Below are 22,803 nucleotides of genomic sequence, written 5' to 3' on the forward strand. Positions count from 1 at the left end.
TGGCTGTGTGTGGGAAGAACCAGATTTGTGATATTTTCCTGTTGGAATGAGAGAGAACAGTCATTCCTTGCCCTTTTTGTTGTTTTCAACATCTAAAAGAGGTGAGTGAACCACCCAGAGCAGCAGAGTTTGAGGGCTCCACCTCAGGCAATTTTTCTTCCAGTGTTTTTCATCTCCAACATCCAAGCACAAAATGAATTGCAGAAATATTTTCTACAAAGCAACGCTCTCCCATTTTCAGAAGGCTTCAAACCTGGTTTGATTCCAGCGTGGATGCTTTTATGCATTTTTACAAAACTCAGAAGTTTACATTTACTCATTGGTCAGGAAAGACAGACAAAATGCTTATTGGAATAATTGCAGGTTTCTTTTATTTCTCCTCCTTTCTTTCTTGGTTTCTGTGTCAACAGCCTTGGTAGAAAATTCTGATTTGTGTGAGGCAGATGGGGCTGTGCCAGAATGCAAAGTTGTTTTTCTTCACCTTCTTTCTTCTTCATGGGTTTGGGTGATGGTTTGTAATTGGACAGAAAAATCCACATTGTGGGCTTCACAGGGCTAATTATTGGGTTAAAAGGGAAATAATCCAGGTGTCATTTCTTAATTGGCACAGATCCACAAGAGAACATTACAATTGACCCAAGGCTGTGAAGAAAGCTTCAAAAATTAATTAATAATACTAAAATTAGAGGTGTGCAGTTGGTTAGAAGTGTGTAACATCACTAAGTACAAAACCAAAGTTTGGGGTTTTAGAATAGAGAAAGAAATATGAAGCAAGATGGAAGTTTTAGGGAAGAATTGTTCTTTACCTTCTTCTTCCTTCTTCATGGGTTTGGGTGATGGTTTGTAATTGGACAGAAAAATCCACATTGTGGTATTGGAGGGATCAGTGATTGGGTTAAAAGGAAATAATCCAGGTGTCATTTCTTAACTGGCACAGACCCACAAGAGAACACTACAATTGACCCAAGGCTGTGAAGAAAGCTTCAAAAATTAATTAATAATACTAAAATTGCAGGTGTGCAGTTGGTTAGAAGTGTGTAACATCACTAAGTACAAAACTAAAGTTTGGGGTTTTAGTATATAGAAATAAATATGAAGCAAGATTGAAGTTTTAGAGCAAAATTGTTCTTCTTTACCTTCTTCTTCATGGGTTTGGGTGATGGTTTGTAATTGGACAGAAAAGTTCACATTGTGGTATTGGAGGGATCAGTTCTTGGATTAAAAGGGAAATAATCCAGGTTATTAATTGGCACAGACCCACAAGAGAACACTGCATTTGACCTAAGGCTGTGAAGAAAGCTTCAAAAATTAATTAATAATACTAAAATTGCAGGTGTGCATTTGGTTAGAAGTGTGTAACATCACTAAGTACAAAACTAAAGTTTGGGATTTTAGAATATAGAAATAAATATGAAGCAAGATGAAAGTTTTAGAGCAAAGACAGGTTGTTCTTCTTCCTTCTTCTTCATGGGTTTGGGTGATGGTTTGTAATTGGACAGAAATTCTGCATTGCAGGCTTGGAGAGATCAGTGATTGGGTTAAAAGGAAATAATCTAAGTGTCATTTCTTAATTGGATAGTTTGATCTTAAAAGACCTTGCAACAAGAGCTATTGAACCATTTTGTGCCTGGTTATTGAAAGGCTGCAGAACTCACGGCTGTGAGGCCGTAACACAGCTAAGAAATAATAATAAAACACCAGAGTGACCATGAACAACCATCTCAGGGGCCTTCAGTGCCCACCTGGAGAAGGGCTGGCAGCCTGCAGCGGGTTGGCAGCAGGGCTGGCACAGCTGGTTGGTGGCACTTTGGTGACTCTGTCCCTCCCCAGGTCCGGACCTTCAACGAGGCGCGGCTGATGGTGCGGCGGCCGGCGCTGGAGATCCTCGGCTACCTCAGGGGCGCCAACCTGGCCCACCCTGCTGTCAGATACGTCATCTGTATCCTTCAGCTGGGGTGGAACAGAGAAACACCAGGAATTCCTGCAGGGGAGAGGGTGGTTTGGTCTCCAGGAGTGGGGACTTTCATTCCCCAAGCACAAAATGCATTGCAGAAATGTTTGCAGAATTTACAGAAATATTTTCAGAATTTACAGGAATATTTGGCTGTATTGTAGTTGAGACACAGACAATGCAAAGCAATACACTCCATTTTCAGAAGGCAGATCTGTGATCTGTATCCTTCAACTGCCCCACCTGGTTTTAACAGTGTTAAACAGTGTTAATTATAATTAATCCTTCAACTGCAGTGGAATGAGGAGAAACACAAGGAATTCCTGCAGGAGAGAGGGTGCTCTGGTCTCCAGGAGTGGGGACTTTCATTCCAGTCTAACATCCAAGCACAAAATGAATTGCAGAAATATTTTCAGAATTTACAGAAATATTTTCAGAATATACAAGAATATTTCTAGAATTTACAGGAACACTTTCAGAATTTACAGAAATATTTCCAGAAATATTTTCAGAATTTACAGGAATATTTCCAGAATTTACAGGAATATTTTCAGAATTTACAGAAATATTTCCAGAATTTACAGGAATATTTTCAGAATTTACAGGAATATCTGGCTGTATTGTAGTTGAGAGAGACAAAGCAACACACTCCATTTTCAGAAGGCAGATCTGTATCCTTTAACTGGGATGGAACAGAGAAACACAAGGAATTCCTGCAGGAGAGAGGGTGCTCTGGTCTCCAGGAGTTGGGGACGTTCATTCCCCAAGCACAAAATGAATTACAGAAATATTTTCAGAATTTACAGGAATATTTTCAGAATTTACAGAAATATTTACAGAAATATTTTCAGAATTTACAGGAATATTTTCAGAATTTACAGGAACACTTTCAGAATTTACAGAAATATTTTCAGAATTTACAGGAATATTTACAGAATTCACAGGAATATTTGGCTGTGTTGCAGCTGAGACAGAGACAAAGCAACACACTCCATTTTCAGAAGGCTCCAAACCTGGTTTTATTTTAGGGTTCATGTTTTTCATTCATTCCTGTGCTGCGTGGTCTGTGCTCAGTGCAGGGCTCCGGGCACCTCAGGGAGCTCAGAGCTTGGGTGTCTTTAATTTTAACTCCTAATTTCAATTTGAACTCTTTCATTTTAACTCCTAATTTCAATTTGAACTCTTTTAACCCCTAATTTCAATTTGAACTCTTTCATTTTAACTCCTAATTTTAATTTTAACTGTTTACTTTTAACCCCTAATTTCAATTTGAACTCTTTCATTTTAACACCTAATTTTAACTGTTTCATTTTAACCCCCTAATTTCAATTTTAACTCTTTACTTTTAACCCCTAATTTCAATTTTAACTCTTTAATTTTAACTGTTTCATTTTAACCCCTAATTTCAATTTGAACTCTTTCATTTTACCTCCTAATTTCAATTTTAACTCTTTAATTTTAACTGTTTCATTTTAACCCCTAATTTCAATTTGAACTCTTAAATTTTAACCCCTAATTTCAATTTTAACTCTTTACTTTTAACCCCTAATTTCCATTTTAACTCTTTACTTTTAACCCCTAATTTCAATTTGAATTCTTAAATTTTAACTCCTAATTTTAATTTTAACCCCTAATTTCAATTTGAACTCTTTCATTTTAACTCCTAATTTTAATTTTAACTGTTTAATTTTAACCCCTAATTTCATTTTTAACTCTTTCATTTTAACTCCTAATTTCAATTTGAACTCTTAAATTTTAACCCCTAATTTTAACTCTTAAATTTTAACTCCTAATTTCAATTTGAACTCTTTCATTTTAACCCCTAATTTCAATTTGAACTCTTTCATTTTAACCCCTAATTTCAATTTGAACTCTTTCATTTTAATGCCTAATTTCAATTTGAACTCTTTCATTTTAACTCCTAATTTTAACTCTTTCATTTTAACCCCTAATTTCAGTTTGAACTCTTTAACTCCTAATTTTAACTGTTTCATTTTAACCCCTAATTTCAATTTGAACTCTTTCATTTTAACCCCTAATTTCAATTTGAACTCTTTACTTTTAACCTTTAATTTCATTTTTAACTCTTTCATTCCCCCCAGAGCTCCAGCAGGCTCAGCACGCGGTGCAGGGCCGTGCGTGTGGCACAGAGCTCTGTGTGTGTGCCGGTGCCATCCTCGCCCTGAGCCCCCTCTCTGCAGCAACCCCAGCCCACACAAACCCCAGTGGTTTTTCCAGAACTTTCCTTGACAGCCCTGGCTGCAGACGGCGAGAGGGGCACGGGCAAGACGCTGACGCTGTGCCACGTGGTGCACTACTGCTGCCGGCAGGGCTGGCTGCTGCTGCACGTCCCTGATGGTGAGGAAATGGTTCTGGTGCCACCCAACACACACACAGGCTGCTGCAGCAGCGCCAGGGTATCCCAGCACAACCTGTCCGTGTTTTTCCATAGTGGAAAAGGCTCAGAAAACACAAAAAAACCAAATAAAGTAGAGCATATTTAGTGATTTTTACCTGCTCACACGTCCTTTGGGCCACTTTGGTTTTCTGCATTGTTGTTTCATGCATGTTAAGGAGCATGGGAAGAGATTGTTTAGGAGCTCTAGGATATCCCACCACAAACTGTCTTTGTTTTTCTGTGGTGGAAAAGGCTCATAAAACACAAAAAAACCCAAATAAAGTAAAGCATAATTAGTTATTTTCACTTGCTCATCATGTGGGCCAGTCTGTTTTCTCCATTGTAATGAGCATGGGAAGAGATTGTCTGGGAGCTCTAGGATATCCCAGCACATCTACCCTTATTTTTCTGTAGTGGAAAAGGTTTACAAAACACAAAAACCCCAAATAAAATGGAGCATAATTAGTGATTTTCACTTGCTCATCATTTGGGCCACTTTGGTTTTCTCCATTGTAATGAGCATGGGAAGAGATTGTTTAGGAGCTCTAGGATATCCCAGCACAATCTACCCTTGTTTTTCCATAGTGGAAAAGGCTCATAAAACACAAAAAAAACCCAAATAAAATAAAGCATAATTAGTGATTTTCACCTGCTCATCATTTGGGCCACTTTGGTTTTCTCCATTGTAATGAGCATGGGAAGAGATTGTTTAGGAGCTCTAGGATATCCCAGCACAATCTACCCTTGTTTTTAAATAGTGGAAAAGGCTCAGAAAACACAAAAAAACCAAATAAAATAGAACATAATTACTAATTTTTACCTGCTCATACATCCTGTGGGCCAGTTTGGTTTTCTCCATTGTTAATGAGCATGGGAAGAGATTGTTTGGGAGCTCTAGGATATCCCACCAAAAACTGTCTTTATTTTTCCATAGTGGAAAAGGCTCATAAAACACAAAACATAAAACACAAAAAAAAACCCCAAATAAAGTAAAGCATAATTAGTTATTTTCACTTGCTCATCTTTTAGGCCAGTTTGGTTTTCTGCATTGTAATGAGCATGGGAAGAGATTGTTTGGGAGCTGTAGGATATCCCAGCACAATCTATCCGTGTTTTTCCATAGTGGAAAAGGCTCAGAAAACACAAAAAAACCAAATAAAGTAGAGCATAATTAGTAATTTTTACCTGCTCACACGTCCTTTGGGCCACTTTGGTTTTCTGCATTGTTGTTTCATGCATGTTAAGGAGCATGGGAAGAGATTGTTTAGGAGCTCTAGGATATCCCACCACAATCTACCCTTGTTTTTCTGTAGTGGAAAAGGCTCATAAAACACAAAAAAACCCAAATAAAATGGAGCATAATTAGTGATTTTCACCTGCTCATCTTTTGGGCCAGTTTGGTTTTCTCCATTGTAATGAGCATGGGAAGAGATTGTCTGGGAGCTCTAGGATATCCCACCACAAACTGTCTTTATTTTTCTGTGGTGGAAAAGGTTCATAAAACACAAAAAAAACCCAAATAAAGTAGAGCATAATTAGTAATTTTCACCTGCTCACACATCCTTTAGGCCAGTTTGGTTTTCTCCATTGTAATGAGCATGGGAAGAGATTGTCTGAGAGCTGTAGGATATCCCACCACAATCTACCCTTGTTTTTAAATAGTGGAAAAGCCTCATAAAACACAAAACATAAAACACAAAAACCCCAAATCAATCAGAGCATAATTAGTAATTTTCTCCTGCTCACACGTCCTTTAGGCCAGTTTGGTTTTCTGCATTTTTAGTGAGCATGGGAAGAGATTGTCTGGGAGCTCTAGGATATCCCAGCACAATCTATCCTTGTTTTTCTGTAGTGGAAAAGGCTCAGAAAACACAAAAAAAACCAAATAAAGTAGAGCATAATTAGTAATTTTTACCTGCTCACACATCTTTTGGGCCACTTTGGTTTTCTCCATTGTAATGAGCATGGGAAGAGATTGTTTAGGAGCTGTAGGATATCCCACCACAATCTACCCTTGTTTTTCTGTAGTGGAAAAGGCTCATAAAACACAAAATATAAAACACAAAAAACCCCAAATAAAGTAGAGCATAATTAGTGATTTTCACCTACTCACACATCCTTTGGGCAAGTTTGGTTTTCTCCATTTTTAGTGAGCATTGGAAGAGATTGTCTGGGAGTTGTAGGATATCCCAGCACAATCTACCCTTGTTTTTCTATGGTGGAAATGGTTCATAAAACACAAAAACCCCCAAATAAAATAGAGCATTGCACCAACACCCCACCTCATACCATTATTTTGCCTAAAAAAAACCCACCAAAATAAAATCCAAACCAACAGTTTGTTTTTTTGTTTTTGCTGACAGCTCATCTGTGGGTGAAGAACTGCAAGGAGCTTTTTCCATCCTCCTACAAGAAGGGCCGGCTGGATCAGCCCCTGCAGGCCTCGCTGTGGCTCAAGAACTTCAAAACCTCCAACGAACGTTTTCTGGACGAGGTTTGTGCCTGCAAACCCCAACCCTGCCCTGGGCTGCTGCAGGAAAAGCACTCCAGATCCCCCTGGTGCTGCTCCACATTCTGCAATCCAGCCTTTCCCATCGTTGTGTTCTTCCCAACAGATAAAAACGCAAAAAAAATACATTTGGGGCAAAAGGGAAAGCACAGAGGAGGGCAGACCTTTGAGGGAAGTGGTGGAGCAGGTAAGGAGCAAACTCTGCTGCTGGCGTGGCCTCACCTTGGGGCAGAATATCCTGGGTTTGTGGGAGATTTCACCTAAAAATCCTAAAAATCTGAGTCCTGGGAAATAGCTGGTGTCTCCCTATGCACAGAAGATGATGTGGTGGATCTGGAAAGAAAATTGTGCACAGGATTTGGATAGATGGCAAAGCTCGAATTTGAAATTTCCATGTTTTGATGCTCAGGCTGCTCTTGGGAGAGGCTGTTGACTTTCAGTTTGTCTTCTCTTGGAGGAGCTGCCCAAAAGTCACCCCACAGAAGAAATCCTCTCCCTCTGAATTATTGTAATTATTTACAGCAGATTACTGCCCCACATGATTTTAACAGTGTTAAGCAGTGTTAATTATAATTAACAGCAGATAACTGCCCCACATGGTTTTATTTAACAGGGTTAAACAGTGTTAATTTTAATTTACAGCAGATAACTGCCCCACCTGGTTTTAACAATGTTAAATATGGTTAATTTTAATTTACAGCAGATAACTGCCCCATCTGGTTTTAACAGGGTTCAAGAGTGTTAATTTTAATTAACAGCAGATAACTGCCCCAACCTGATTATAACAGTGTTAAACAGTGATAATTTTAACAATTAACAGCCCTAACTGCCCCAACCTGGTTATAACAGTGTTCATTTTAATTAATAGCAGCTAACTGCCCCACCTGATTGTAACAGTGTTAAACAGTGTTAATATTGACAATTAACAGAAGATAACTACCCCACATGACTTTAACAGTGTTAAACAGTGTTAATTTTAATTTACAGCAGATAACTGCCCCAACCTGGTTTTAACAGTGTTAAACAGGGTTAATTTTAAGTAACAGCAGATAACTGCCCCACATGATTTTAACAGTGTTAAACAGTGTTAATTTTAATTAACAGCAGATAACTGCCCCACATGGTTTTAACAGGGTTAAACAGTGTTAATTTTAATTAATAGCAGCTAACTGCCCCACCTGATTGTAACAGTGTTAAACAGTGTTAATTTTAATTAACAGCAGATAACTGCCCCACATGGTTTTAACAGTGTTAATTATAATTAACAGCAGATAACTGCCCCACATGATTTTAATAGTATTAAACAGTGTTAATTTTAATTAACAGTACATAACTGCCCCAACCTGCTTTTAACAGTGTTAATTTTAATTAATGGCAGCTAACTGCCCCACCTGATTGTAACAGTGTTAAACAGTGTTAATTTTAATTTACAGCAGATAACTGCCCCAACCTGGTTATAACAGTGTTGAACAGGGTTAATTTTAATTAACAGCAGATAACTGCCCCAACGTGGTTTTAACAGTATTAAACAGTGTTAATTTTAACAATGAACAGCCCTAACTGCCCCAGCCTGGTTATAACAGTGTTAATTTTAATTAATAGTAGCTAACTGGCCCACCTGATTGTAACAGTGTTAAACAGTGTTAATTTTAATTTACAGCAGATAACTGCCCCAGCCTGGTTTTAACAGTGTTAAACTGGGTTAATTTTAATTAACAGCAGATAACTGCTCCAACCTGGTTATAACAGTGTTAATTATAATTAACAGCAGATAACTGCCCCACCTGGTTTTAGCAGTGTTAATTTTAATTAATAGCAGCTAACTGCCCCAACCTGGTTATAACAGTGTTAAACAGGGTTAATTTTAACAATTTGTAGAAGATAACTGCCCCAACCTGGTTTTAACAGTGTTAAACAGTGTTAATTATAATTAACAGCAGATAACTGCCCCACATGATTTCAACAGTGTTAATTTTAACAATGAACAGCAGATAACTGCCCCACATGGTTTTAACAATGTTAAACAGTGTTAATATTGACAATTAACAGAAGATAACTGCCCCACATGATTTTAACAGTGTTAAACAGCGTTAATTATTATTAACAGCAGATAACTGCCCCACATGGTTTTAATAGTGTCGAATTGGGTTAATTTTAACAATTAACAGCAGATCACTGCTCCACCTGGTTTTAACAGCGTTAACATTAACAATTAACAGCAGCTAACTGCCCCAACCTGGTTATAACAGTGTTAATTAAAATTTACAGCAGATAACTACCCCACCTGGTTTTAACAGGGTTAAACAGTGTTAATTTTAATTAATAGTAGCTAACTGGCCCACCTGATTGTAACAGTGTTAAACAGTGTTAATTATTATTAACAGCAGATAACTGCCCCACATGATTTTAACAGGGTTAAACAGTGTTAATATTAACAATTAACAGAAGATAACTGCCCCACATGGTTTTAACAGTATTAATTTTAACAATGAACAGCAGATCACTGCCCCAACCTGTTTATAACAGTGTTAATTTTAATTAATAGCAGCTAACTGCCCCACCTGATTGTAACAGTGTTAAACAGTGTTAATGTTAATTAACAGCAGATAACTGCCGCAACCTGGTTTTAACAGTCTTAAACAGTGTTAATTTTAATTAACCGCAGATCACTGCTCCAACTTGGTTTTAACAGTGTTAATTTTAACAATTAACAGCCCTAACTGCCCCAACCTGGTTATAACAGTGTTAATTATAATTAACAGCAGATAACTGCCCCACATGGTTTTAACAGTGTTGAATAGGGTTAATGTTAACAATGAAGATAACTGCCCTGTCTCTAACAGATGACAAACAGAACACAACCTAAGACAAGCACCTGAGCTGTGCTTCATCTCCATGTTTTAACAGTGTTGAATAGTGTTAATTTTAACAATTAAGATAAATGCCCTGTCTCTAAAGAGGGCAAACAGAGCCCAGACTGAGCCGTGTCTGTGTCCCTGTTCTAGCAGTGTCCAATCGGGTTACCGTTAACAATGACGATAACCGCCGTGTCTGTAGCAGATGCCCAACCCCAAGCTCTCGGTTTGTCCCGCAGGGGCTGGCGCGGGCCCGCAGCGCCAGCGATGCCGTGGGGGCGCTGCTGCGGGAGCTGCGGCTGCAGGGCCGGCGCGGGCCCCGGCCCGTCCTGGTGGCCGTGGACGGCGCCAACGCGCTCTGGGGCCGGACCACGCTGAGCAAGGAGGACAAGAGCGCCGTGAGCATGGGCCGGGGGGCGGGGATGCTCACAGTGCCAAAAACACCCAGTGCTGAAGGCTTCTCTTCAAAAAAACTGGTTTTGTTCTAGCATGTGTGCTTTTTATACGTATATATTTTTTATATATATAGTGTATATATATATATATACTATACTATATATATACTATAGAGCATGCGTGCTTTTTATACATATATATAATATATATATTTTATATATATATAGTGTGTATATATAATGCATATAGTGTATATATATTATATATAGTGTATATATAATATATGTAGTGTGTATATATACACACTATATATATACTACATAGCATGCGTGCTTTTTATACATATATACAATATATATATTATTTATAGTGTGTTATATAATATATATTTTATATATATAGTGCGTATATATATAATATATATAGTGTGTATATATACTATACTATATATACTATATATATAGTATAGTATAACATATAATATATGTTATACTATATATATTATATATAGTGTGTTATATATTATATATTATATATAGTGCGTATATATAACATATATATAGTGTATATATATACTATACTATATATACTATATATATAGTATAGTATAACATATAATATATGTTATAGTATATATATAGTGTATATATATATACTATATATATAGTATAACATATTATACAGTTCTTACAAAACTCAGAAGTTGGCGCTTTACTCATTCTCACGAGAGACAAAGTGCTCATAGTTTCTTTTATTTCTCCTCCTTTCTTTCTTGGTTTCTGTGTCAACAACCTTGGCAGAAAATTCTCTCAGGTCTCTTTTATTTCTCCTCTTTTCTGTCTTGGTTTCTGTGTCAACACCCTTGGCAGAAAATTCTTTCTGGTGTAAACACGGATCCTCTTCTCAAACTTCTCTCTGGCTCACAGAAGTCACTGTAAAACCTCTTCCACAGGTGCCTTTTTGGGTTACCTAAAAACAAACAAAAGTTAAAAGTTTGGGGTTTTAGAATATAGAAAGAAATATGAAGCAAGATAGAAGTTTTAGAGCAAAGTTGTTCTTCTTTGCCCAGATAAAACAAAGAGAATAAAAGCAGTTCTTTTCCTTGAGGGGCCTTCAGGTGCATTTTGGGCAGACAAAGGCCCCAGGGGCTGCACACAAAATAGATAACACAAGTTTCACACTTTTAGAAATTTGGTTCATTTCTATTTTGGGGGTTAATGTTCCAATTGCAGCTCCAGGTAATGAAATAATTGACCCCAAATTTGCTCCCCCAACTCACTTTTATTTTACATTTCTCAAGGCCTGAGGCACTGAGGTGTCTTTGATTGCCAGGCCTGGAGAGGAATTGTTGTGTCTGCCCAAAATGGGAGAGCTGGAGCTAACACTGTACATGGAGTTGAGAGTTATACACCAAAGAATTGCAGGATTACAGATATAGAAAATTTATAAAATATAAATTTATATATATATAATATTTTTAAATTATAAATATATTTTTAAAAAATATATATAATGTTTTAAAATTATAAAAGCTAAAAGCCTAAGGCATCATTCCCCCAGAGCTCTGCCCTGGGACATTCCTGCTGCAGGGGGAGCTGTTTAATTTTAGTTCTGTGACAATCCTGAAAGTGTTCAGGCTCTGGAGGGGCCTGAAAGGTTCACATTGTGCTTCAGACAATTTTCCTGAGTTTCTCCTGTCTCTCCCTGAGGCAGAAGTGCAGGTGGGTGTTGTTGGTGCCTGCCTGGTGCTCAGTGCATGGCTCAGGCTCGCTTTGAGGGAAAGCAAAGCTAAAACGGTGCCTGGAGGACAGAAATGATCCTGCCAGGCTGGGGAAGGAGGGGAGGGGAATTTGAGGCTGCTGGCAATGCAACACTGACACAGAAATCTCCAGCAGGTCTCTCCTGAGGAGCTGACGCTCGTGCACAACCTGCGGAAGATGCTGAGGAACGACTGGGTGAGTTCCAGGCTCTGCCTCTGCCAGCAGCGAAAGCCCAACAATGAAATCCCAACAGTGCAATCCCAGCAGGGAAATCCCAGAAATGAAATCCCAACAGCGAAATCCCTGCAGTGAAATCCCAGCAGTGAAACCCCAACAATGAAATCCCAACAGTGCAATCCCAACAGCGAAACCCCAACAGTGAAATCCCAGCAGGGAAATCCCAGAAATGAAATCCCAGCAGGGAAATCTCAGAAATGAAATCCCAGCAGTGCAATCCCAGCAGGGAAATCCCAGCAGTGAAATCCCAGCAGTGAAATCCCAACAATGAAACCCCAGCTATGAAATCTCAGAAATGAAATCCCAAAAGTGAAATCCCAGCAGCGAAATCCCAGAAATGAAATCCCAACAATGAAATCCCAGCTATGAAACCCCAACAGGGAAATCCCAGCTATGAAATCTCAGAAATTAAATCCCAGCAGCGAAACCCTAGCAGCAAAATCCCAGCTATGAAATCTCAAAAATGAAATCCCAACAGTGAAATCCCAACAGTGAAATCCCAGCTGTGAAATCCCAGCTATGAAATCCCAGCTATGAAATCCCAGAAATGAAATCCCAGCAGTGAAATCCCAACAGTGAAACCCCAACAATGAAACCCCAACAATGAAATCCCAGAAATTAAATCCCAGCAGTGAAACCCCAACAATGAAATCACAGCAGTGCAATCCCAGCAGTGAATCTGCCACAAGCCCAAAGCCAGAGTGCAGCCGTGCTGAGGGAGAGCTGCAGTCTCAGCCGTGTTTGTGAGCAGGGTGAGCACAGCTGGATCTGCAGCTGCATTTCCTGATCCCTGGCAGGCTCTGCTGGGGACCCTGAGCTGGAGGGGTCTGACAGCTCCAGCCCTTTGGGTTGTGACACCTGAACATGAGCTGCACATTCATTTTCCCTGTGCTCACATGGAGCTGCCTGGTTAGTGTGCTGTGGAGCATTATAAAAAGTTAATCTTGCAGAATTTGTGAAGAATCCAGGTCCCAAAATGGGATTTTAAAGCCCACCCAGTGCCAGCTCCTGCCGTGGGCAGGGACATTGCCCACTGTCCCAGGCTGCTCCCACTGTCCCAGGCTGCTCCCACTGTCCCAGGCTGCTCCCAGCCCTGCCCAGCCTGGCCCTGGGCACTGCCAGGGGTGCAGGGGCAGCCCCAGCTGCTCTGGGCACCTGTGCCAGGGCTGCCCACCCTCAGAGCCAGGAATTCCTTCCCAGTATCCCACCCAGCCCTGATTGCTGTGAAACCATTCCCCCTGTCCTGTCCTGTCCCTCCATCCCTGTCCCCTGTCCCTCTCCAGCTCTCCTGGAGCCCCCTCAGGCCCTGGAGCTCTCCCTGGAGCTTTCCCTTCTCCAGCCTGGCTCCAGAGGGGCCCCACCACGGAACCCTGCTCTGGACTGGCTCCAGCAGCTCCATCCTGCCATAAAATGACACCTCAGGGGTTGATCCTAAGCCAGCAGTGAGTTTGCAGCTGACAGGATTTTCATTTCTGCTCTGCTTTCCAGAGTGGAGGTGCCATTGTGACCACCCTGAGCCAGACTGGCTCTCTCTTCAAGCCCAGCTCAGCCTACACTCCCCAGGAGCTGCTGGGCAAGGTCAGTCACGGCCTCTTTGGGGTTTTTTCCCCCTCTTCACATTGGGAAACAAACAAAAAAATTGTTTGGTGAGCTGGTTGTGTTCAAGGGGACAGTGCTGAGGGTCTCTGGGGGTCACACACACACACACAGCAGTGCCCTGAGTGCCCTGGGCTGGGGCAGTTTGGGCATCGCAGTCTGGGAAAGGTCTGGGGCTGCTGAGGGGGTCCCAAGGAGGGACATGAGGATGAGGAGCATCTGAGGGCGTTTCTGTGCAGCTGGAAAAGAGGAGCCCGAAAGGAGATCCCAGGGATCGGCAGCTCCTCCAGAGGGGCAGCTCTGACTTCTGTGAGCAGGACAGGACCCAAGGGAGTGCCTGGAGCTGTGTCAGGGAGGGTTGGGCTGGAGAGCAGGAAAAGGCTGGATCTGGGTGGACTGGGCTGGAGAGAGGGAAAAGGTTGGATCTGGGTGGACTGGGATGGAGAGCAGGGAAAGGCTGGATCTGGATGGATTGGGATGGAGAGCAGGGAAAGGCTGGATCTGGATGGACTGGGATGGAGAGCAGGGAAAGGTTGGATCTGGATGGACTGGGCTGGAGAGCAGGGAAAGGCTGGATCTGGATGGATTGGGATGGAGAGCAGGGAAAGGCTGGATCTGGATGGATTGGGATGGGCAGCAGGAAAAGGTTGGATCTGGATGGACTGGGATGGAGAGCAGGGAAAGGCTGGATCTGGATGGACTGGGCTGGAGAGCAGGGAAAGGCTGGATCTGGATGGATTGGGATGGAGAGCAGGGAAAGGCTGGATCTGGATGGACTGGGATGGAGAGCAGGAAAAGGCTGGGTCTGGGTGGATTGGGATGGAGAGCAGGAAAAGGCTGGATCTGGATGGACTGGGATGGGCAGCAGGAAAAGGTTGGATCTGGATGGATTGGGATGGGCAGCAGGAAAAGGCTGGATCCGGGTGGATTGGGATGGGGAGCAGGGAAAGGCTTTTCTCCCAGAGGGAATGGGCACCAACAGGGCACGGGCTCAGCCCCAGAGCTCTGCCAGAGCTCCAGGAGCGCTTGGACACCGCTCCCAGGCACAGGACGGGGTCGCTGGGCCGTCTCAGGGCCAGGACCGGGGGTCCCTGTGGGTCCCTTCCAGCTCTGGGTCCCCCATAACTGCATGGCCGAGCTCGGGCCGTGTCCCCGGCCAGCCCCGGCACTGACCGAGCCTGCCCTCCCTTCCCAGGAGGGTTTCGATGCCTTGGACCCCTTTGTGCCCATCCCGGTGCCCAACTACAGCCCCAAGGAGTTCGAGAGCTGCTACGGCTACTACCTGGAGCGGAGGTGGCTGCAGCACGAGAAAGGTCGGTGCTGGGCGAGGGGGAAACCGGAGCTGTTCCCTCCATCCCTCCTCCAGCCCAGTTTTGCTCTGTTTTTCTCTCTCGCAGCGCACACCGAGGACGGCAAAGCGGAGCTGCAATTCCTCAGCGGCTCCAACCCGCGGCAGCTGGACCGGCTGGCGGGGCCCCTGTAGCGCAATAAAGGCTCCGTTCCCCCGCTCTCCGTCTCCGTGTCCGTGTCCGTGTCCCGCGTCCGTTCCCGCCCCCGCCGGCGGCCCCGCCCGTCCGGGGCGGGCCCCGTGACGCGCTCCCGGTTCCGTTGCTGCGCGGCGATGCCGGGGGAGGCGGTCACGCTGCAGCTCGGGCACTACGCGGGCTGCGTGGGCGCGCACTGGTGGGGGCTGCAGGTGCGGGCCGGGGCCGGGGCCGGGGCCGGGGGTCGGGCCGGGGCCGGGGCTCGCTCTGACCGCGTCTCGCCCCCCGCCGTTCCCCGCAGGCCGCCGCGCTGCGCAGCCCCGGCGAGCACAACGAGCTCCGCGCGGCCGCGCTGCTCCGCTCCGCGCGGGGCCCGGGCGGCACCGAGAGCCCCGAGCCGCGGCTGGTGGCGCTGGAGCTGAAAGGTACCGCGGGCGGGGTGCGGGCACCGGGCGGGATCGGGCACCGGCATGGATGCGGGCACCGGGATGGGTGCGGGCACCAGGCGGGATGGGTGCGGGCACCGGGATGGGTGCGGGCACCGGGATGGGTGCGGGCACCAGGCGGGATGGGTGCGGGCACCGGGCGGGGTGCGGACACCGGGATGGATGGATGCGGGCACCGGGCGGCCCCGCCGTGACCGGGCTCTGTTTGCAGGCGGCGTGGGCGCGCTCAGAGCGGACGGGGCGGACACGGAGCCGCCGGTGAGCTGGTGAGTGCGGGATGGGATGGGACGGGAGGGAACGGAACGGGACGGGACCGGGGCGGAATGGGGCCACCGGTGAGTGCGGGACGGGGCGGGCACGGAACCGCCGGTGAGCTGGTGAGTGCGGGATTGGACGGGATGGGATGGGACGGAGCCGCCGGTGAGTGCGGGATGGGGCGGGAGGGAACGGGAGGAAACGGGACGGGGCCCCGGTGAGCTGGGGAGTGCGGGACAGTGCGGGACGGGGATGGGGCCGCCGGTGAGTGCGGGACGGGACCGGAGCCTCCGCTAAACGGGTGAATGCGGGATAGTGCGGGACGGGGCCGCGGTGACACCGTGAGTGCGGGCCGGGCCGGGGCCCCGGTGAGCGCGGTGCGGGCCGGGCCGCGGCCCCGGTGAGCGCGGTGCGGGCCGGGCCGGGTCCCGCAGCCGCCGCCGCTTTGTGTCGCAGGGACGGCGCTGTCGCCGATTGCCGGGAGCGGGGCCGCGCGCCGCGGGACACCGGGAGCCGCAGGGTGAGCGCGGCCGCGGGGCCCGCACCGCTCCCGGCCCGGCTCCGAGCGCAGCCCCCGCTGACCGGGCCGGGATTGTTCCCGCAGGGAGACGCGGCCGGGGACGCCAAGGGGAACGCGGGCGCTGCGGGGCCAGGTTTGTGCGGGCTGGGGTCGGCTCCAGAAAGGCAGAAATCAGAATTCGCTGGTTCCTGCTGTGGGAGAAGGAAAACTGCGGGATAACAGCGCTTGGCTTATGGAGAGCTGGGCCAGATGGGCTGAGCCAGTTTTTTAACTTATCCAGGTTTTTCAGCCCAGCAGATGGGCTAAAAAAACCGTCCCCGGATAAATTAAAAAATTGGTTTTGCATTTTGGGGATGCTCAGAGCTCAAAGAGGATGCTCAGAGCATGTTAGAAAATTGATTTTACATTCACGGGGATGCTCAGAGCTGAAAGGGGATTCTCAGGAATGGAAAGGGGATGGTCAGAGCTGAAAGGGGATGCTTGGAACATGTTAGAAAACTGATTTTACATTCATGGGGATGCTCACAGCAGAAAGGGGATGCTCAGAACATGTTAGAAAACTGATTTTACATTCATGGGGATGCCCAGAGCAGAAAGGGGATGCTCAGAACATGTTAGAAAACTGATCTAATATTCATGGGGATGCTCAGGAATGGAAAGGGGATGGTCAGAGCTGAAAGGGGATGCTTAGAACATGGTAGAAAATTGATTTTACATTCATGGGGATGCTTAGAGGAGAAAGGGGATGCTCAGGGCTCAAAGAGAATGCTCAGAACTCAAAAGGGAGGCTCAGAGCTCAAAGGGGATGCTCAGAACATGTTAGAAAATTGATTTTACATTCACGGGGATGCTCAGAGCTGCAAGGGGATTCTCAGGAATGGAAAGGGGATGGTCAGAGCTGAAAGGGGATGCTTGGAACATGTTAGAAAACTGATTTTACATTCATGGGGATGCTCAGAGGAGAAAGGGGATGCTCAGGGCTCAAAGAGAATGCTCAGAACATGTTAGAAAGCTGATTTTACATTCATGGGGATGCCCAAAGCTCAAAGGGGATGCTCAGAGCTCAAAGGGGATGGTCAGAACATGTTAAAAAATTGGTTTTTCGTTCATGGGGACGCTCAGAGCTGCCAGGATCTTTGCTCTCCGCTCTGTCCCCTGCAGGTTCCTCTCCTGCAGGGTCCCAGGACGCTCCCTCCCCCAGGCTCTGGTCCGATTACCTCAGTGTGAACCTGCACCCCCAGAGTCTCTACGTGATCCGGCAGTACCTGCACGATGGGTACGGCCACGGCTTCGCTCCTGAGCCCAAACTGGGCTGAGTTTTGCCTTTAAGGGTGAACAAAAGGGATAAAATAACCCCTCTTTACCCCTTTTTCCCTCAGGGATTGTGGCTGTCTCGAAGGCTTTGGGCAAGGTGAAAGCCTCCTGCAGGACCCAGCCTGTGTGGAGGAGCTGGAAGATCGGCTGCACTTCTTTGTGGAGGAGTGTGATTACCTCCAGGTCCTCACCTCGTCCCAGCTCCCTTTGCTCCCAGGAAACTTTCTGCTCAAGGAGAAGCAGAACCTGAGGTGCTGCTGCTGTTTCCCACAGGGGTTTCAGGTCCTCTGTGACCTCCACAATGGATTCTCTGGAGTTGGTGCCCGGGTGACGGAGCTGCTCCACGATGAGTACGCGCGCAAGGGGATCCTGACGTGGGGCCTGACTCCGGTCCTGGCTGCTGTGGGAGTGAGTAACCCCTGAGGGAGCCCAGAGCAGGAGCCCAGCCCGGCTTTGACAGGTTCCTGTTGGTTCCAAGGGTTGGATTTTTCCCCCCCAGGACCCTCAGAAGAGTTTCTGCAGACTGATGAACACAGCCCTGGGCATTGCCCACCTGTCCCGGCACAGCTCTCTCTTCTGCCCTTTGTCACTCAATGGCAGCTTGGGACTCAGGCCAGAACCTCCTGTGACATTTCCCTACATAAAATACAATGTGAGTGCTGCCCTTGAGCTCCTGCAGCTTTACCCCTGTCTCTCTGTGCTTTGATGGTTTTTCTTGGTGCTGTTCTGCTCAGACCTTTTCCTCCTTTTTCACTGGCACTTAACCGCCAACTTTTCAATTTGTGTAGTTTTCTTCCTGCTTTTGAAAATATTAACACATTTCCTTGGCCCTCGTGCTTTCTGGTGGGTGCTGGCACTGAAGAAAAGCCTTTTACTACAATTATTCCCCATGTTTGGAGTAACTCCAGCCTCACTGGAGCTTCAGGGAGCCAAAAAAGATAAGAAAAATGGCAGCAAAGCATTTGTTAACCAACAGCTGGGCTGGAGCTGCAGTTCCACCCTGGCTGCTTATCCTAACCGTGAAATAACTGCAAACCAACTCTTTTAAAGGCACAACTTGAAATCCACCTCTTTTAAAGGCACAATTTGCAATCCACCTCCTTTAAAGGCACAGCTTACAATCAATCCACCTCTTTTAAAGGCACAGTTTACAATCCACCTCCTTTAAAGGCACAACTTAAAATCCACCTCTTTTAAAGGCACAATTTACAATCCAGCTCCTTTAAAGGTACAATTTACAATGCACCTCTTTTAAAGGCACAATTTGCAAACCACCTCTTTTAAAGGTACAATTTACAATGCACCTCCTTTAAAGGTACAATTTACAATGCACCTCTTTTAAAGGCACAACTTAAAATCCACCTCTTTTAAAGGTACAATTTACAATGCACCTCTTTTAAAGGTACAATTTGCAATCCACCTCTTTTAAAGGCACAACTTACAATCAATCCACCTCTTTTAAAGGCTCAATTTACAATCCACCTCTTTTAAAGGTACAATTTACAATGCACCTCCTTTAAAGGCACAGTTTACAATCCACCTCCTTTAAAGGCACAACTTAAAATCCACCTCTTTTAAAGGCACAATTTGCAATCCATCTCTTTTAAAGGTACAATTTGCAAACCACCTCCGTTAAAGGCACAATTTACAATCTGGTTTAATTTAAACACAAACTCTGAGCTGCCCTGCAGTTCCTGCCGTGTCTCCTCCCCAGGCATCCCTGAGCTACCACAGCTCTGCCGTTCTGGCCGCAGCCCTGGACACGCTCACGGCTCCCTACAGGCTCTGCTCCTCGCAGGCCTCCATGCTGCACCTCGCCGACTCGCTCACCTTCTCTGGGAGGAAGGTGAGGATGAGGAGGGGCCCTTCCAGCTGTGCTGCACGGCCCCAGCTGTGCCAGGAGAGCGGCCCAGCCTGTTCTGTCACCCAAATCCAGGTTGTGGCTGCCTGGGCAGCTCTGCCCCTGCCCGCCCTGGCCGGCTCCGCGCTGCCCGACGTGCTGGGTGCCCACCGGGACGTGCCCTGGCAGCTCCTGTCCTCCTGCAAGGAGCGGAAATTCAGCTCCTGCTTTGCCCAGTCGGCTGTGCTGCGAGGGCTGTGCCAGGAGCAAGGCAGCAGCAGGTAAAGCAGCAGCTGAGCTGCACCTCCTGCAGGGTTCAGACACCCACTGAGGGGCAGGGCAGGGAACGATGCTGCTGAGTTTAGAGCTGGGAGATGCTGAGTTTGCCTTGCAGGGAGAGAGAGAGCCCCGAGCAGGTGCTGCAGCAGTACCTGCACACGCAGTTCCCGGGAGCCTTCAGGTGGGTGCAGGTCTGGGGCTGCACTGGCACGGGTGGGTGCGGGTTTGGAGCCTCATTGGCACGGGTGGGTGCGGGTTTGGTGCTGCACTGGCACGGGTGGGTGCGGGTCTGGAGCTGCACTGGCACGGGTGGGTGCGGGTTGGAGCCACACTGGCACGGGTGGGCGCGGGTCTGGGGCTGCACTGGCACGGGTGGGTGCGGGTGTGGAGCTGCATTGGCACGGGTGGGTGCGGGTTGGGGCTGCACTGGAACGGGTGGGTGCGGGTTTGGAGCTGCATTGGCACGGGTGGGTGCGGGTTGGGGCCGCACTGGCACGGGTGGGTGCGGGTCTGGGGCCGCACTGGCACGGGTGGGTGCGGGTCTGGGGCTGCATTGGCACGGGTGGGTGCGGGTTGGGGCCGCATTGGCACGGGTGGGTGCGGGTCTGGGGCCGCACTGGCACGGGTGGGTGCGGGTCTGGGGCCGCATTGGCACGGGTGGGTGCGGGTTTGGGGGTGCATTGGCACGGGTGGGTGCGGGTCTGGAGCTGCACTGGCACGGGTGGGTGCGGGTTGGAGCTGCACTGGCACGGGTTGGAGCTGCACTGGCACGGGTGGGTGCGGGTCTGGAGCTGCATGTTGGGGCTGCATTGGCACGGGTGGGTGCGGGTTGGGGCTGCACTGGCACGGGTGGGTGCGGGTCTGGAGCTGCATTGGCACGGGTGGGTGCGGGTTTGGAGCCGCACTGGCACGGGTGGGTGAGGGTTGGAGCCGCATTGGCACGGGTGGGTGCGGGTTGGAGCTGCATTGGCACAGGTGGGTGCGGGTTGGGGCTGCATTGGCACGGGTGGGTGCGGGTCTGGAGCTGTGTTGGCACGGGTGGGTGCGGGTCTGGGCTGCACTGGCACGGGTGGGTTTGGGTTGGCACAGGGGACGCTCGGGTGACTCTGTGGTGTCCCCCCAGCACCGCCCACGTGCTCCGGCAGCCCTGCCCCACCCGCGCCCCCTTCCCGCAGTTCTTCTCTCCTCTGCTGAGCCCGCGGGGATTCCTCGGGGACAGAGCCCGGGGCTCCTCCCCGGCAGGTAAGGAACGAACAGCCCGGACAGAGCAGGGCCCGAGGGGGGGAAAGTTATCAATGACAGCCCAAATTATCAATGGCAACCCCAAAGTTATCAATGACAACCCAAAGTTATCAATGACAGCCCAAATTATCAATGGCAACCCCAAAGTTATCAATGACAACCCAAAGTTATCAATGACAACCCAAAATTATCAATGGCAACCCCAAAGTTATCAATGACAACCCAAAGTTATCAATGACAACCCCAAATTATCAATGGCAACCCCAAATTATCAATGGCAACCCCAAAGTTATCAATGACAACCCCAAGTTGTCAATGACAACCCCAAGTTATCAATGGCATCCCAAAGTTATCAATGACACCCCAAAGTTATCAATGGCAACCCAAAGTTATCAATGACAACCCCAAAGTTGTCAATGACAACCCAAAGTTATCAATGACAACCCCAAGTTATCAATGGCAACCCAAAGTTATCAATGACAACCCAAAGTTGTCAATGACATCCCAAAGTTATCAATGACAACCCCAAAGTTATCAATGACAACCCAAAGTTATCAATAACAAAAATTAAAAATAACCAGGATTATCAATTAAAAAATTATCAATAACCAGGGTTATCAATGACCACAATTATCGATAACCAGGATTATTAATAACCAGGGTTATCAATAACCTGGATTATCAATATCCAAGATTATCAATAACCAAAATTATCAATAACCAGGATTATTAGTAACCAGGATTATTAATAGCCAGGATTATCAATAACCAAAATTATTAATAACCAAAATTATCAATAACCAGATGTCTGTTTAACCCTTTCTGTGCCCGATGTCTGGCACTGTTTAACCCTTGCCATGCCCAAGTTTCTGGTGCTGTTTAACCCTTTCTGTGCCAGGGTGGTGGCTGAGGTTTTGGTGGTATTTAACCCTTGCCGTGCCGGGCTGGTGCCTGAGGTTCTGGCGCTGTTTAATCCTTTCTGTGCCCCATGTCTGGCGCTGTTTAACCCTTTGTGTGCCCGATGTCTGACGCTGTTTAACCCTTTCTGTGCCCCATGTCTGGCACTGTTTAACCCTTTGTGTGCCCGATGTCTGGCGCAGTTTAACCCTTTCTGTGCCCGATGTCTGGCCCAGTTTAACCCTTTCTGTGCCCGCTGTCTGGCGCAGTTTAACCCTCGCCGTGCCCGATGTCTGGTGCAGTTTAACCCTTTCTGTGCCTGAGGTTCTGGTGCTGTTTAACCCTTGCTGTGCCAGGGTGGTGACTGAGGGTTTGATGGTGTTTAACCCTCGCCATGCCCGATGTCTGGCGCAGTTTAACCCTCCCCGTGCCGTGTCCCCGCAGCCGTGGGCAGCGTGCCCGTGCTGGCGGCCCTGCAGAGCTGCCCTGCCCTGCGGGCGCTGCTCTCGGGGCTGGCCCGGGAGCTGCGGCCCCGGCGCTGGGGCAGCTCCTGCACGGCCGGGCTGGAGCTCGACGACGTCCAGGAGGCCCTGGAGGAGCTGCGGAGCCTGGCCCAGTGCTACGAGACAGAGACAGGGACAGGAGCTGCGGCCGATGGATCCCAGGATGAGGCAGATTCCGACTGATCCACAGCGGGGACTGGCTTTGAGATGGCTCCCACAATAAAGGGAATTGTTTTAGAGATGCCCTTCTTGTTTTATTACCAAAAAAAAAATCTTCTGTTCCTTCTCATTTTATTACCAAAAAAAAAAAATCTGGGTGGA

At 47.2% G+C, this 22,803-nt stretch overlaps 2 protein-coding genes and 1 long non-coding RNA gene across 12 annotated transcripts in view; 2 read left to right on the forward strand and 1 right to left on the reverse strand.

Annotated features, from left to right (window-relative positions):
• The window catches only part of DAP3 (death associated protein 3), a 31,843-nt gene extending 16,633 nt beyond the window's left edge, over nucleotides 1-15,210 (forward strand). For 5 of the 6 annotated variants that reach the window (XM_074529421.1, XM_074529426.1, XM_074529422.1 and 2 more), the window contains 8 exons: nucleotides 1,831-1,939; nucleotides 4,217-4,309; nucleotides 6,713-6,843; nucleotides 6,965-7,045; nucleotides 9,953-10,111; nucleotides 12,005-12,064; nucleotides 13,595-13,684; nucleotides 14,898-15,210. In XM_074529421.1, the coding sequence (XP_074385522.1) occupies nucleotides 1,831-1,939; nucleotides 4,217-4,309; nucleotides 6,713-6,843; nucleotides 6,965-7,045; nucleotides 9,953-10,111; nucleotides 12,005-12,064; nucleotides 13,595-13,684; nucleotides 14,898-15,185 (1,011 nt within the window). In that variant the 3' untranslated portion in view covers nucleotides 15,186-15,210. The remainder of the gene's footprint in view (nucleotides 1-1,830; nucleotides 1,940-4,216; nucleotides 4,310-6,712; nucleotides 6,844-6,964; nucleotides 7,046-9,952; nucleotides 10,112-12,004; nucleotides 12,065-13,594; nucleotides 13,685-14,897) is intronic. The other variant, XM_074529425.1, reaches the window with a different exon arrangement.
• LOC141725556 (uncharacterized) lies at nucleotides 353-15,122 on the reverse strand. Of its 3 annotated transcripts, XR_012577349.1 has the most exons (4): nucleotides 14,985-15,122; nucleotides 10,801-11,078; nucleotides 7,081-7,191; nucleotides 5,814-5,828 (listed from the first exon to the last, which is right to left on the reverse strand). It is a non-coding gene; the product is annotated as an uncharacterized LOC141725556 (long non-coding RNA). The 3 variants fall into 3 exon arrangements; XR_012577350.1 differs by lacking the exons at nucleotides 5,814-5,828; nucleotides 7,081-7,191 and adding an exon at nucleotides 353-411 and having other exon boundaries at nucleotides 10,902-11,078; XR_012577351.1 differs by lacking the exon at nucleotides 5,814-5,828 and having other exon boundaries at nucleotides 7,174-7,191; nucleotides 10,902-11,078.
• A 38-nt stretch (nucleotides 15,211-15,248) lies between the features above and the next one.
• Nucleotides 15,249-22,732, forward strand: MSTO1 (misato mitochondrial distribution and morphology regulator 1). Of its 3 annotated transcripts, none has more exons than XM_074529417.1 (14): nucleotides 15,249-15,398; nucleotides 15,488-15,611; nucleotides 15,844-15,898; nucleotides 16,344-16,407; nucleotides 16,492-16,540; nucleotides 17,569-17,683; nucleotides 17,787-17,904; nucleotides 17,995-18,129; nucleotides 18,221-18,373; nucleotides 19,436-19,567; nucleotides 19,658-19,842; nucleotides 19,956-20,021; nucleotides 20,964-21,082; nucleotides 22,424-22,732. In XM_074529417.1, the coding sequence occupies exons 1-14, from the start codon at nucleotides 15,324-15,326 to the stop codon at nucleotides 22,663-22,665; spliced, it is 1,632 nt and encodes a 543-aa protein (XP_074385518.1). In that variant the 5' UTR covers nucleotides 15,249-15,323; the 3' UTR covers nucleotides 22,666-22,732. The 3 variants fall into 3 exon arrangements, with proteins under 3 accessions (XP_074385518.1, XP_074385519.1, XP_074385520.1); XM_074529418.1 differs by having other exon boundaries at nucleotides 17,584-17,683; XM_074529419.1 differs by having other exon boundaries at nucleotides 19,635-19,842; nucleotides 22,424-22,561.
• Nucleotides 22,733-22,803: the final 71 nt, after the last annotated feature.

Source organism: Zonotrichia albicollis, chromosome 30 (genome assembly GCF_047830755.1).
Source record: "Zonotrichia albicollis isolate bZonAlb1 chromosome 30, bZonAlb1.hap1, whole genome shotgun sequence".
Lineage (NCBI taxonomy): Eukaryota > Metazoa > Chordata > Aves > Passeriformes > Passerellidae > Zonotrichia > Zonotrichia albicollis.